This window comes from Rhinolophus sinicus, chromosome 15 (genome assembly GCF_057876585.1).
Source record: "Rhinolophus sinicus isolate RSI-liver-muscle chromosome 15, RSI-T2T, whole genome shotgun sequence".
NCBI lineage: Eukaryota > Metazoa > Chordata > Mammalia > Chiroptera > Rhinolophidae > Rhinolophus > Rhinolophus sinicus.
In genome coordinates this window covers 84606323-84621731 of record NC_142515.1, presented here as the reverse complement: position 1 = coordinate 84621731, position 15409 = coordinate 84606323, and the positions used below count along the sequence as shown (strand labels likewise).

General features: G+C 57.8%; 1 protein-coding gene across 2 annotated transcripts in view; it reads right to left on the bottom strand.

The window, feature by feature from the left end:
• The window catches only part of CHERP (calcium homeostasis endoplasmic reticulum protein), a 17118-nt gene extending 1709 nt beyond the window's left edge, over positions 1–15409 (bottom strand). Inside the window, exons 1-16 of one of the 2 annotated variants that reach the window (XM_074337974.2) lie at positions 15258–15409; positions 14775–14948; positions 12746–12930; positions 11485–11622; positions 11073–11224; positions 9335–9479; positions 9154–9243; positions 7758–8004; positions 6772–6947; positions 4920–5355; positions 3377–3615; positions 2250–2383; positions 1364–1450; positions 803–946; positions 594–710; positions 29–123 (exon numbers count right to left, since the gene is read on the bottom strand). In XM_074337974.2, the coding sequence (XP_074194075.1) occupies positions 29–123; positions 594–710; positions 803–946; positions 1364–1450; positions 2250–2383; positions 3377–3615; positions 4920–5355; positions 6772–6947; positions 7758–8004; positions 9154–9243; positions 9335–9479; positions 11073–11224; positions 11485–11622; positions 12746–12930; positions 14775–14948; positions 15258–15282 (2584 nt within the window). In that variant the 5' untranslated portion in view covers positions 15283–15409. The remainder of the gene's footprint in view (positions 1–28; positions 124–593; positions 711–802; positions 947–1363; positions 1451–2249; positions 2384–3376; positions 3616–4919; positions 5356–6771; positions 6948–7757; positions 8005–9153; positions 9244–9334; positions 9480–11072; positions 11225–11484; positions 11623–12745; positions 12931–14774; positions 14949–15257) is intronic. The other variant, XM_019736911.3, reaches the window with a different exon arrangement.

Sequence of the window (15409 nt, the reverse complement as noted above, 5' to 3'; positions counted from 1 at the left end):
AGGTCATTCATCTTCCCTGGCACCTTACCCATTTTCACCAGCATCTGATGTCCTTTGTTCTCTTCCCCAAGCCTGGAGTCAGGTATAGGAGGTGCTGAATTAGAACCCAGACCAGCCGAGGAACTAAAATTGAGACAGGTAACTTCTTTTACAAAAGAGCTGGTACATTTATTAGAATGAAAGCTCTTAGAATATTACAGCGTGTGGCTTGTGTGAACCGTCACAGTGTAGGATGGACACACATACACTTGTCTACCATGCTTCGTCGTCCTCTTCGCCAGCCAGATAAGGGGGTTCCCTAAGTGATGGTCCCTGTCCCACACTGCACAGCAAGGACAGGTCACAACAAACCCCTAAAATGGTTAGAAACACAGAGCCCAGCCACTGCCTCAGGCTTTACGATGTGACCATAAAAAGGTAAGACCATGGAGTGAGACGAGGAGATGCCATTGTCACCGCGCTAGTACCCGGGATGCCTGAGGCGCCGACCCAGCACGTCTTCTAATGAAAAGTTGCAACATTCACAGCAAAGCCTCAGAGCTTCCAGTGCTACCAGCGGGTGGGTCAGTGGACAGTTAAGACAGAAATCTTACGGCGGGGTGGGGCTCCTGGACCGTGACCGACGTCTCCTCCCTGGGGAGTACGACTTGGACCTGGAGCGGGAGCGGGACCGGGAGCGGCTTCGTGAGGAGCGGGATCGGCTGCGGCTCCTGCGGGAGTGAATGGGAGAGGAGAGCCCGCGGGTCAGCCTGCAGCCGGTGAAGCCTCAGGCCCGAATCCCCGCGAGGCCGCGCCTGCCTACCTGGAGCGCGAGCGGGAGTAGGAGCGGGAGCATGAGCGTGACCGTGACCTCGAGTACGAGCCAGACGACTTGGAGGACCTCGAGTTGGAGCGAGAGGAGGAACGCCCTCTGCTTTTGGATCTGCTCCGAGACCGGGAGGGTCCACTGCAGGGAGAGGCTGGTGAGTTGGAGCTGGCACCTCCTGGCTCCCCCACAGGCCAAGCCCGCCACCCCTACTCCGGGTGTTGGGAAGACCTCAGGGATGAGGGGTAGGGACATGCCATTCACACCGGGTGTTGTGCCTAAACAGCTTGGTGAATACAGATGGCTTGGTGAATATCTTGTGCCGGGGTTTTTCCGTTTAAATTTGGGCTTGTGGGAACAGCTCCCAGCGCCTTTATCCTTGGCACAGACCTAAGACCCAGGCAGAGGCTACACATGACTTCCTCTGCCTGCGTTGGGGCATGATGTGATGTGTTAGGGCGTCACAGGACAGTGTCTGGTTCCCTCTAAGCCACTTCAAGAGCAGATGTGGCCAGAGAGGCATGGAGACTCCACACGAGACGGCGGGGATGCCCTCACCTGTTCCTCTTTTCCTGGCCTTTCCTCCGTCGGGCCCGCATTTTTGCTCGGAAGAACTCATAGAGGCCGTTCTGCTCCCAGCCTTCACTGTAAGACAGGGCCAAGCCCCACGTGACCACGTCAGCCTCCCCCCTGCAGGGCACTGGGGAAAGCTTATCAGGACGAAGTGCCACCAACAAGCCCTCAGAGGCGTGCAGCCTCCCCTTCCTCATTCACTCAGGGTGTGGAGCCCTGGCCACCAGGTGACACTCAGGCGGTCATTTCAACAGGGCCACCCTTTCTCAGGTGAGGAAGTGGACTGAGGCCAGGCCACTCGCTGGGCAGTGGAGAGGCAGGGATGTGTCCCAGCTCCACCAGGAGGCCAGGCCTTTCCACACTGCTGTTCTGAGAAATGGATGAGGAGGGTCGTAGGGCCTGTGGTCACCATAACTGGAGACCAGGAGCTCTGGCTCACAGACAGGCACACCCGCTCCCAGCACAGGAGGCCATTTTAGCCGGGCTGGTGATGAGGCCATTGGGGGAGAGGATCCTGGGGAGGACCCGTGACAAAGCCTGGGTGTGCGCAGCCAGCAGCTCCTGAAATGGGCCACATCTAAGTTCCTGCTCTAATGTGTCCCGACTATTAACAGAAAAGTCCTTCATCGAGGGCCACTACGTGTGACACACATCACCCACAGCCAGGGGAGAGATGGACCCTCTAGCTCGGACTAGACAGTTCTCCTGGAGATGCCACGTCCTCACCTGGGCCTCACACCACTCTGGGCAAAAGGTATGGCTGGGAGGAGTCTTTCTCATGAAGCAAACTCGGGAAGACAAGGCGCTAAAGGGGACAGACTGTCCTCCCCTCACCTGCCCCGTGCCCGGTCTCCCTGAGCCCAGTACCCACCTGTTCCTGGGTCTGTCATGGGAGGGCGGGCTGTAAAAGGCCTCCACGGCCGCCAGCAGCCTCTCGCTGGGTGGCATGGGGGGTGGAAGGCGGATGTCTTTAGGGTCCAAAGGCTTGTACTCGTGGTCTTCCAGCTGCAGTGGAGAACAGCTGTTACTACACCTTGCTGGGGCCCGGCAGGCCCACCCAGGGTGCTGCGGAGGCAGGAGACAGGGCCGTCCCTGGTGTGGTGTTTGGGTTGCTCTGGGCTCCAGAGCTCATCCTGGAAGGCCCACCGTCTTGTAGGGCTTCAGCCACATCCTAAATGGGGTGGTCGAGGGCTCCTCTGAAGCTCATGAAAGCCACCAAGTTCTCCAGAAACACACACAGAAGATGTGGCGTCCCAGCTTAGGTGATGGAAAGAGCCCCTGGTTTATTCCGACACCGCAGATCCCACACGACCTATCTGCAGAAGCCGCCCCGTGCCCCTGAATCCTACCTGGGGCTGTGTCATCTCCCCTGTGGGCCCTCCAGTCACACAGCAACCTTGGCCCAACCCAGGAACCCCTTCCCAGGAACCAGCTCTCCCTGCCACCCTAGCAGACCCATCTCCACTTCCAGTGTGTGGTGGCTCAGAGGGCACGGGAAGGGGCAGTGACCGGCGGGGCGGGGACCCTGGAGCCCCAGGCCTGACTCCTTGTTCACCTTGCCCCTCACGTGCCCCTCTTCCTGCGCCTGTAGATTTCCATGTTCCCCACAGGCACAGCTCGGAGGCTGCCCCTTTGCTGAGAAATCCCCTTGCCGCTAGTCCCTGGAGGTGGCTTCCAAGGGCTGGTACTGAGAAGACCCATGCCTCATGCCCAGCCCAGCCGGCCCCAAGTAGCACCAAATGCGCAGCACCAGGAGGGCAGGGTGGATGGGACACAGGTCTCACTTGCTGCCATTTCAGAAGGTTTAAGCACGTGTCTGAGGAAGGGACGCTGGCCTAGGCGCACTCTCACTGACTAGCTTGGTCAAGTTCACTGAGGGGTGGGAACCGAGATGGGCAGGGGCCTGAGGCAGCAGCGCTTTATAGCCTATGGGAAATGGTTTCCAGCCGTGAACTTCACATGGAGACAAAGGCACACCGAGCTCACTGCGGACCTTACCTTCACGAGGGGGGCCATCAGCCCAGCAGGGAGATCAAAGTAGGGCACGTTGGGGACCAAACTGGGGTCATCGTGGTTGATGTGGGGAGGGCCCTGTCGCCGCATGTGTGGGGGCTGCCCATTGAAGCCATGGGGAGGAGGGCCGAAGTCAGGGTGCTGTGGGCCCCCCCAGGGCGGGTGCTCATTGATCCCAGGATGTGGCATGCGGTGGCCAGGGTGGTGGTGAGGGGGTCCCATTTCTGCAAAACAAGAACTTGTCTCAGGCCTGCAGGGAAGTCGTGAGCAGGGCAGCGTCAGGGGTCAGGCATGCTCTTCAAGGTGACAGGTGCTAGCAGAAAGGTGCTCAGAGAGGAGGAAGTACATCAACACCCACTTCCTGGGCAGCCCCGCCTGGCAGCTTCTCTCCCTGCTCAGGCGGTGCAGTCAGGAAGGAGGAGCTCAGGCTTAGAGGGGCCTGTCCTGCACCCCCAGAGGCAGCTGACAGACCTCGTGGGTGAAAGAACCACAGGGAAATCAGAACATCCCCGAAAAGCAATGTTATAGGCTGAACTGCTGACCCCCACGAATTCACCCCCAGTCCTAATCCCCAGGACCTCAGAATGTGACTGTATTTGGACATAGGCCCTTTAAAGAGGTGACTGACGGGATGAGGTCATACAGGTGGGCCCTGATCCAGTGTGACTGGAGTCCTTCCAAGAGGAGATCAGGACACAGACACACACGGAAGACCACGTGAGGGCACAGGGAGAAGGCAGCCATCTACAGGCAAGGAGAGGCCTCAGGAGAAACTAACCCTGCCGCCACGCTGACCTCTGACTTCCCGCCTCCAGACTGCGAGATAATAAGTGCCTGTTATTGAAGCCACCCAGTCTGTGGCACTCTGTCACAGCCACCCCAGGACACTAACACAAGCAATAAATGTACTACGTGGTCTCTGAGCTGAATTTATAGCCAAAGGGGAATTCAAAAATAATGGTAGAAGCAGTAATAGTGTAGGAATGAAATTTTTAAAAAAAAGAAAACTAAAGATTCTTTGAAAAAACAAACAAACAATCAAGTAGAGAAGCTGATGAAAACTGCAAGATGCGGAACAGGGAACCCACGATGGGCCCTGCACTCAGCACCAACTGACTGCCAGCCCCTCTGGGCACCTGAGGGTCACTTCTGCTTTCGGAATCTGTCTTCCCTTCCCTGTAGGACAGACACTGCCCTACTCCTGGGTGTGTGGGAAGAGGGACAGGGTGTCACACCTCTACAGCCTGGTGCGTGGTTGTTGCTGACACCTGAGTTACCAGCCTGTTTGCAAGTCTCCCCTCTTTCCTGAGGACCCAGGATGGGCTTCTCCACCATCCCGTGACTCTGCCTGTGACTTAGACTCAGGGCACATCAGATACACACCAAGGATGGCCAGCAAAGCCATCAGCCTACTCAGGAGGCCGATCTGTCAGGTGCCTCCTCCAAGTGGGCGGCCTGGACTTCTCCAGGAACCAGGGGCAGGAGAGGACTGTACATACTGTCTTCTCCAAGGACACTGCATACTCACCAGCAGGGAAGTCCCCCTGGGGGTAGTCGAAGCGGTGAGGATAGGGTGGCCGCTCGAAGGGGTGCCTCGGGGGGAAGTCATCCTGCATGAAGCGCGGCGGGAAGCGGTTGAAGTTGTGGGGGTGCGGCGGCTGGTTGAACTGTGGGTGCTGCTGGTGGGGCGGGAAGGGCCCTCGGAAGTGCGGTGGCCGCTGCATGCGGAAGGGAGGCTCACGCTGGCCACCACCCCAGGGCGGCTGCTCGTGCTGGCTGTTCCAGGGGCCCTCGAACTGGCTGTTCCAGTTGGGGTCGGGCTGGCTGTTCCAGGGTGCATCACGCTGGCCATTCCAGCCAGGGTCCCCGCGCTGCTCACCCCACATGCCCTCGTGGCTGTTGTTCCAGGGTGGGCAGTGGGGAGGTCCGCCTTGGTGGTGCGGGTAGGGGGGCTGTTCTGGAGGCTGCGAAACAAAGAGCAGACATGAGCTACTCAGGAGGCCCACCTAGCACCCTGCAAACATGTGGCCTCTGCACTACCCAGGGCTGCAGATGACGGTACACTGGACACTCCCCTGGGCAGGCCATGGTACCTGGTTTATGCTGATGTGTGCAGTGGATGCTGCAGTGCCCACCCCACCACAGGCCCCTCACATCTGTGCAGATGACCCGACTCCCAAACGCAACACTTGCACCTTGGCCGACGGCTTCCTCTGGGTCAGCACGCAGAAGACAGCACAAGCTGGGGATCTGAGCACCCCTTGGCCCCTCGGCCCTCAGTGGATGGTGCAGAGGTGCCTCCCCTACCGCTTCCAGAGTGTGCGCAGTGACTGATCCCCAGGGGCCCATGGTGGCCACCCACCCTGGCGGTGCTCCCTTCCCCATCACGCACTGTCTCCTGGGTCATCTCCCACATAAACTCCTTGCCCTCAAATGCTGTCTCAGGGTCTGCTCCTGGCCCCATCCCAGGAAACGTGGTTTTCTGTAGGCTGAAGACCCTACAAGCTCTGATCTTACCCAGCTGCTGCTTTGAAGACTTAAAGCTCGGATTGCAACCGAAACTCTAGGGCCGGGGAGGGATGTGCTCAGATCAGGCAAACCAGAGGGGGCCCATCTCCAGGGTCATGGTTGGCTAGCTTTGTTGACCGTTACCACTGGGAGGCCGGCCTTGGCCACCACACCCTCAGCTCTTCCAAGAGAAGCCAGGAAGCCAGATCTTAAACATGGCAACTATGTCAAAACGTGTTAAGACACTGCGTGGGCCGACCAGGCCAAGTTTATCGCCAGGCCAGGGCTTCCGACAGTGGACTGCCAACCCAGAGCAGACCCTTGGTGTGGGGGCCCCGTTGCTGCGAGCCTTCCAATCATGCTATGCCAGATGAGATGACCCCTGCCCTGGCCTAGAAGTTTCTGACCCCAAGGAAACAGGAGGAAGTGACCAGTCTCTCAGCCCCAGAAAACACTGCCAACTTGACATTCTGACCTCCCCCTTCCTTATGAAAGCACCATGTTTCACGGTGACAAGGGGTTGATACTCTGCTAGTTGATTCAGTCAAAAAAGGGAAGGAAAGGGAATACCCTATTGCACTTAATCACATAGAATTTCCCAGAACTCACATGAAAATGGGGATCTGTTACTGAGAAACCCAGGCGATCAAAGAGCCAGGAAAGGAAGTAAAGGCTTGCCTGTTTTGCTCCACCCCACCCTTGCACCTTTGGAAGACGAGGCTAACACCCTCTCCCCGAGGCCTGACCCCACGGCAGAGCCTCAAGTCTCCCAGCAAGCCGCTAAAATCCCCCGTAACCCGCAGAGGCTGCCGCCCACCTGCCTCCCCTCCCATTAGGCCCAAGTGTGCCCTCCCTGTCCCTTTAAGAAATACCTGCTGTTGGCCCCAAGGAGCAACAGGGTGAGGCTGGTCAAACCATGGGGGCTTGTTAGGTGGGATCTGGTCGTGGGGCCCAGGGCCCCGGGGGCCGGCAGCAGCAGGGTCCTGGACCCCTCCCGAGGCATCGTACTCGGAGGAGCCAGGCATCTGGATGGGAGGCTTGTTGTCATCTGGAACCAGGCAAGAGGGCGGTTAGCAGAGGCCCCGGCAGCAGGAGGCAGCACCCAACACGGTCTTTAGCAAACACCCGGGCAGCCCAGGTGGGGCTTTATTTCCCCATAAATCCTTGCTTCATGACTCCACTGAAAACTGATTGCTGCTGGGAAGACAGCGGGAAGAGGGGAGACTGCCTTTGCACAGGACACACACTTTTCTGAAAGCTTTGCAGTAAGTATCTCACTTCTGCCATGTTGGTTTTATTTTGCAGAAGAATTTTTATTGCTGAATTTCATTAAATACCTTTACTGTTTCCAGTCGAACGATCACTTGTTCTCACCTGATCTTATTTTATTACATTTTTTAGTGTTACTTTATTCGATTTTTTAGTGTTGAACCATCTTATATATTCCTAGGACGTGTCCTTTTTGGTCATGATGTATTTAAAAATACTTGGCGCATTTCATTTGTTAAGAGTTTATTTAGTATTTCTGCATCTTTGTTCTGAAGTGACACTGGATTATTATTTTTAAATCTTTCCCTAATTATAGTTTTAATCCTTACCTACCTGGAGGGACAGTTACCAGGTGTACAAAAATGATTTGGGCAGCTTTCCCCTCCCCCTATTCTCTGGGATGGTTTGTACAGGAGAAGAACTGTCAAGAGTTGTAAGGGTTTCATTACATTTTGCTGTGAAGTCCCCTGGGTCTGGTGCTTTAAACCGATTAGAATCTGGCCTGGGACTACGGGACCAGAGCCCTTTCTGGAGGCAGGCTGCTTTCTAGGGCTGCTTCCCAAGGGCGGGTGCTGAGGGGACCACGTACCAGGCTGGGTGGTTGGCGGGATGGCCGGGGCAGGCGTGGGGGCCGGTGGCGGGGCTGGCGGTGGTGGCGTGGCCTTCACTTCAGCTTCCATTTGTGGCATCTGGATCTGCTGCTGTTGCTGCTGCTGCTGCTGCTGGGCCAGGCTGTTGACGAACTCCTCGTGCTGCGTCTTGAGGGTCTGGATCTGCTGCTGGAAGGCCAGCTGCACTGGCTGGACCACTGAGGAGTACTCGTTGATGAGAGTTGCCTGGCAGAGAGAGAAAGGCAGCCGCATTCAGCGTGAGCCCCTCAGGTCCCACCCCCTCTGAAGCAGCATGGGGACAAATGCTGGGAAAGCACCAAGAAGTTGGGGTGCTGCCATGGACAGTGAGGCCCAGGGGCCTGGAGCAGGCAGGCGACTGTCATGTAAAATAATCAACTTGGTCTTGACAACCTGAGCATGTGAATCTACTGAGAGTTGGTGACGTGCGGTAGTTTGGAATTCTCTGGTAATGGAATCAGGCGATGATAGCCATGCCCTGAACAGCCACTTAGACAAACCCATCGCTGATGAATGTTCTGGGACATGCTCACGGCTGTGCTTACTTGCTGCCTGGCATTGAGCACCATTGAGTCACCACCTCCCTGAGCCTCAATTTTCTCATCTACAAAATGGGACAACACTGGGACTGGTCTCTGAGGATTTCAGAGAGAAATCAGTGAAATAATGGAAAAAAGAGGGTAAAATTTAGAAAAAGTCTGAAATGCACGTTCTGTTTGTTTCTAAGCATGTCCCTGTCCCTGTGGGAAGGATGGCGTTTAGGACCATCACTGAGGGAAGCAGTCTGCGCGTGCCTACTATTCAGCCAGGCCTTCTGGCCTGAGAAGGGCTGTGAGCTGTGTCTTTTATTCCAACAGCTGTGCGTGGGGCAGTGATGCTCGTGTCCTGGCACAGGGGACCAACGGGACCCTCCCTGCCCTGTGGCCCTACTGACTGCATAAGATGATGGCCACAGAAATCTAGACGACATCGGGGTCTCCTCACGCTCCCGTCACGTGACTGTGTGCCTGGAGGCCCAGAGCAAACAGGCCAAGGGTACCCCTAGAGCAGGGCTTAAATTGGGCACCAGGTCACAAGAGCACCAAGCAGAGTCTCACTTGGGAGAGCTCACCCCTCACTGCGTGCATGGTACGAGGGCCCTGAGGCTGCTGCTCGGACCCTGGCCGCCAACACTCGCCACTATCCCAGAGGCACCACCGGAAGCCCAGTTTAGGAAATGCCACCTGGGCTCTGAGGGCACCATGCCACTGCCCACTCCCAGACTGGGCGGCGGTGGCGGACCTCCAGACTTCCGGGCACTGGTGAAGCGGCACCTGCCCTGGTACCGGGAGCCGTGTGGGAGATGGCAGCACTCACCTGGTACTGGCCGAGCCCCAGGGCTGGGCTCTGCAACTGCTGAATGATGGAGTCATCGAAGTAGCCATTCTTCTCCCACAGCTGCAGGAGCTGGACGTGGGGAGGACAAGGCCATGTCAGGGGGAAACAGCAACCCCAGCCCCTGCCCACTCCCCTCACACCCTCTCAGCAGCACCCCTACCCGGGCGATCTTTTGCTGCTTGTCCTCCTCCACGGCCAAGAAGCTGGTGCAGTAGATGGGCACCACGACCTTCTGCAGGGCGGCCAGCAGCTCCCTGGCCTGCTTGCGCTGGCTGTGAGGGAGAGACCTTCCGCGCGTCAGGGCCCTGGGGCGGGACCCGGCCACGCGCCCGTTACCATCGCGGCTCCAGCCACAGCACCCTCTGCCTTCTCGGGGAATGGGCCCCCAACCCGGCTGGGACGAAGGCTAGGTTCCCCATGAGACCTGTGCTGGCACTTGGGCCCGAGGGACAGGCGGGCAGCAGTGGGAGAAGGGAAAGAATATAGGCCGGGGCCTTTCAGAGCAAGGCCTGTAACACACCCTGGTCTCCTGGTCAGTAAAATAACCCTTCCCTCCGGGATGGTGTGCGGATGGACGGACAGGGGGCCTGGGAGAGCCCTGTTGTCCACAAAGGACAGGCCAGGGCTGCTGTGGGTTCAGGCCCTTGTCCAAGTGACCTTGCAGCACTGTCACCCACTGCACACAAAAACACTCTGGCTTGGGCCCCAAGTTTCAGGAGGCAGAACGAGTGTGCCTGGCATTGGGGACCTGAGGCTGGCAGGGCAAGGCAGTCTACCCCCGTCCCTATCCTCCCAGGGGCACTCTGAGCATAAATGGGTGTGGAGGCCCCTGCGGCTGTGCATGGAGGTGGCATGGAGCCCCCTGTGTGGCACTGGCAGAGTCTGCATGGCTGTCTCCTGGGGAAGGACATGGGACAGAAGGCAAGTGGCTGGAACCCCTCCCAGCACCAAGCTCACCAGAGGGAGCTCAGGGACAGGAGCGAGTGCCCAGGGCCAGGAAACAGGCCAGGGGAAGGAGAGCAGTCCAGGCAGGAGGACAGGGCAGGTGGCTGGAGGGCTGGCAGGACAGGGCTATCTCGGCAGAGCTGCCCTGGAGTCAGCAGAGCAGCAGGTGAAGCAGGAGGGCACAGAAGGTTCCAAGAGGCTGCTTATTTCCCGACAGCAGAGAAATAAGGGGACGATGATGCAGGGATTGGCTGCGTGTGGCACGGGGTGGGGAGTGCAGGGACCTAGGATTCACGAGTGGCAGAAGACGGGGCAAGGCAAAGGACTGATGGGGGCAGGCCAGTTTCTGCTGCCCTCGTGGGTGCAGGCCTTCAGCTGGCCAAGCTCAGAGCCAAACGTGGCGGCTACACACCAGCCTCACTAGCTGTGTGTGTGCTTCCCCTGCGTCCTCCCCGGGCCTGCCTCGGCCCAGGCACCTGGTTCTGTAAGTTAACCTTTCTCATAAGGCACCAAAGAAGCCATGCAGAAGGAAACACTGGCCTGGCCTGGAGAGGGCAGGGGGCGTGGGGGCTAGGGCAGAGGGTCAACAAAGGGAACCCTACAGGAGGGACCCTGAAGCAGGGCAGTCAGGTGACAGGGGACATGTATGTGGATCAGTGAGGGGGAGCTGGCAACCGACAGAGAGACACCAAAAGATACCAGAAGCTACCCCAAGGGAGCAGAGCAAGGAGCAAGGAATGGTGGCCCCAGGGGTGAAAGGGCGGAGGCACAGGAAGGTGGTGTGTGCGTGCGCACGTGGTGTCCTCCCAGCGGAGGGCTTGTGGCTCGGACCGACCCTCCCTCAGGGAATTGGGACAAGGGACCCGGTCCCAGGACAGGCCAAGCTCCTAAGCGCAGTGAGGCCCAGGAGGAGCGGGCTGGGTGGGTGGGGGGGGGGCCCGAGGAGCCCTCACCAGTGGTGCAGCACGTCATTGATCAGGTAGATGAGGTGCAGCCGAAGCTCGAAGTGCGCGCCGTCCGCGGTGATGCGGTTGCGGAGGTGGCCGGCCATCAGCTCGCAGTGCGGCGGCGACTTGGCGTTGCTGAACATCCAGTTCTTCCCAGCCTGTGATAGCCAGGGCGACAGGTGAGCGGGGCTGGCTCCCCCAGCCAGAGCACGGGCAGGTGTGCGGGGAGGAGGTCGTGTCCCAGGTCGGGGCCACCCGCTGCAGCTCTCCCTGCCTTCCCGCTTCTTCTCGCAGGTGCTCAAGAGAGAAGGGCAGGGGCCGCCGGGGCGCCCCTCGAGCAGCCCTCGCCCAGGCAGACTGCAGCAGGCTCCCACCTGTCAGGAGCACCGGGTTCTGGGTGCACCCCGCCCGCCCTCACCGAGATGGCATCTTTGGTGCACGTGTCAATGATGGGCTGCAGCAAGTTGTCAAACTCGTTCATGTCCAGCTGGGTCTCCTCCAGGAGCTTCTGCATCTGCTGCTCCACTGCATGGGCCAAGGCCGCCGTCACCTGCTCCTGGGAGGCCAGGTGGGACCGAAACTGCCCGTCAGTGCCCCGCCCCTGGCACCAGGAGGTCTGTCCCTCACCCGCAGCCCAAGAACTGCATCTGGGGCGGTCATGGCCATGGCCGGCAGAGCAGGTAGAGAACAGAGCGAGCTAAGACACAGGAAGAGACAATGCCCCCACCCGTGACACACAAAAATTAAGACCTAGAGGAATAAAACTCTACAAACGAATTCAACACAAAAGAAAAGTGAGCAGCGATGTGAATAGACAGTACAAAGAGAACTCAGAAATGGTGACTGGTCAGGAGAAAGGGGAGCAACCTCACTACAACCAAGAAATCAGAAATTAAAACAGGACACCAGGGTTTCGCCCATTAGATTGGCAAACTGAGAGCTGGCTGCGATCCAGCTCTGCTGTAGGGACAGGTGGTCAGCTCAGGCTGGCCGAGGCCAGACCAGCCAGCCTATGACCAGCTCCGTTCGGGAACTGAGAGTGAGCGATTTAGCATGTTTTGTTGTCAGCAATATGACAGCATTTTATGTCTTCAATCTAGTAATAAAACTAGGGTTGGTGTTTCAGATGTCTTATTCTTTATTCATCTCATTTTCCTGGCGATCCATCCTATTGTATTTGGCCAAATTATCAGACTGTGACAGATCAGGACAGAAGGGTCCTTTCCCACAGCAGCTTGGGGAGGCCTAGCTAGCAGGAGCTGGTGCCAACGGCACCCAAGACCACCTGGCATTCTGTTACACAATTTCTAACGTGCAGCCCCACTTGTAAGCGTCCACCCCAGCAAAGAACTTGTGGGATGATTTCACTGGAATGAGAAGCAACCTCTGTCCAGTGTCAGGGGTCAGGCTAAACACGTCATGGGCAGTGGCAGCAGTGGCTGCCATGCACGGAGCTCTGGGCAGCCCTGTCTTCAGCGCTGACATTTGGTAACGAGTCCTTCTGACTTGTTACTCACCTACTGCAAGTCCCAATATGCAGATGTAAAAACTGACACACAGGGTGAGGTCTAGGAACCCACCTTCGGACCAAGAAAGGAAGGGGAAGGGCCCTGGGCCTGATCAGGGCACCAGTCCAGGGCCAGTGGGTTGAGAGGGAAGAGGAGCAGCAGGCCCCGTACCTGTCTGAGGGCCAGCAGGTGCTGTTCCTGCTGCTGCAGGTTCCACTGGCTCTGCTGAATGAGCTCGTCCATGGACGGGGCTCCCTGGGCCGGCGGGATGGGTGCAGCAGGGGCCAGTGGGGGCTGTGGCAGGGCTGGCAGGGCAGCGGCTGGCTCCAGCTCTGGTGCCTGCTGCTTGCAGATAACTGGCAGGAGAGGAGAAAAGGTGGCCCCGTGAGAAGGTGGCCGGGGTCTAGGTGTCCCCTCAGCCTCTTGGGCAGCTCTAGGCCATAGGGGCTCCACTCCCTACACTCTCCATCCACAAAAGGACCTCCGTGCTGTGCTGCAGCCACCCCCACCGGAGTCTGCCTGGCTCCCTTTACTCAGGCTGGCCCTCCCACCCTGCCCCCATCCTCCCAGGGCCCGGCCCCAGCTCCCTTCTCCAGATCTACCTAAGGCTCTTTCCTCCGCCTGAACACTTCTGTCGGCGGTTTCCATCTGGCTAACTGACAAACTCATTATTCCCAGCTAGATATTGTTACTTCCAGAAAGTTTTTCACGAGCCCCCGTCTTCGCCTGCTAGAAGCACAATATCCTTCCCTGGTTACAGCCCCAAGTCCCAAGCACCTTGGGTTTCTGACCCTGCTGGGTGGGAAGGGTGAGGGGGCTCGTCTTGCAAGGGAAGCAGCTCTCGCGTCACAGTCACTCCAACCAAAGCACTGTCCTTCTCTGCCTGGTTATGCCATCAATCTCCACCCGGTGCCTCAGTTTACGAATTCAGCCCCTTAACCCCATGGCCCACTCCATCAGACTCCAACCCACTGACTGAATTCAGACCTTACAATCAAATGCCCCGTTCATTCCCGTGTGGGCCTCACGCTCCCAGCCTCCACTCCTGCTCCCTCCAGCCTGGCTACACAAACCTGACTTGTCACTCCCTTGTTTTAAACTCTCTCAAAGCTGGCTTTACACCACTTGTAGCAGTTTTAAACGTCGTGTGCTGGGGCTAAGGAATGATGGCTCCAGACACATAAGCGCGTATAATATTTTGCCTACAATTTCAGGCAACTGAAATTTCCTCCCTACCCCCATCTCAAATCTAAATAAGCACAAGAATCCCTGGACCTAGGAAGAAAACACAAACATTTCCCCTGGCATTTCTACTCTAGATTAAACCATTACCTCCTCTACACACATTCTAGGCTCCAGCCACGCAGGGCCTCTCATGCCTTCTGGCGTCTCTCATGGGTATCTACCTACACACCCCAGGCTTGTCCAAGCCACTGCACCTTTGCCGTTTCCTACAAACTTTTTATTGAACATCTACTGCGCATGGCGCATTAAGACACAATGACCCAAAACAAGGTCTGGTGGCTTCAGGGAGCTGGTAGTTCAGGACATAGTCACCTTTCAATGCCCATAAACTGGGCAATCCTCTACTCGTTAACAACACAGTTAGAGGTTAGGATTAGGATTCTAAAGGAGACAGATGTAGGTCCTGCCCTCAAGGACCTACCACCTGGTGGTTATTTATCTATTATCCAAAGGTCAGCTGGGATTCCTAACCCCATCTTGAAGCGTTTGAGGGCAGGGCCAAAATCCTGATGGCCCAACTCAGTGAACACTGACAAACATCTGCCAAGAACTAAAACCTAGAGGGACAATTCTTTTTGATCTGGGCTGCAAGCAGCTGAAATGCACAAAAACCTTGCTGGACCCACGGAGAGCCCACAAAGGGCCTCTATCACTTCCTCCTTGGAAAACACTGAAGCGGTCACTCTATTTCAGCTGACCTGTCATCACATCTGCAAAACAATAGAGAAATCCCTGATCCCAAGCCCAGGAGGAGGATCGATAACCTCGTCCTCCATTACACTGGGACCCAGCAACTGCTGCTGCAGGGCCCCGGGAAGAGCTGAAGGGATCAGGAATTCCCAGCTGCCCCAGAAAAGAGCAAACGACTCAAAAGGTGGTTTGTGGCGGAGAACGCACTGGAATCAGAGAAAGGAATCGCTCGATGGGGGCGGCCTGAAAGCTGGAGAGGACTCACGCTGCTGCTGTTCCAGCGCCAGCTTGCACTTGTAGTAACTGTAAAACTCGCCTCCAAACAGAAACGAGAATTTCGGGTTGTCCTTCTGCTTCTCCATCGTCATCTTCTCAAACTCGGGCCCGTTGCGAGCCACGAACTGGGCCAGCTTGTCGATGACATTTCGAAGCTCCTGGTCTGGAGGACGGAGAAAAGGCCACGCGGAGCGTCAGCAAGGACCGCCTATATCCGTGGGCCCTGGCGCCCCAGACCCCGTCCGCCGGGCCGGGGTCCCTAGCGGTGGGCCCCGCAGATGCCGCCCTTGTACGGGTCCCGATAGGGGCCACAAGCGCGCCGGGAATACGGGGACCCGCGGGAGAGGCCGCAGGCGAACCCGGGAGGCCGAGCCCCGCCCCCTCCTAGGCCCGGAGACCCTTGGAGGCGGGGTGGGCCAACAGGGGGTTCCGGGGAGAGAAAAACCGTCACTAAACCCGGGCTGGGCCTCACCATCGGGCGGCAGCGGCATCTCCATGGCTCCGGCCGCCGGGAACGACCTCCGGCACCTCACGATCCCCCACCAGCGCCGTCTGCGGAAGCCGGCCGGAAGTGGCGCGAGGGAGCCGTTTACGGCGGGCTTCACAGGCTACTTCCGCCCGCCA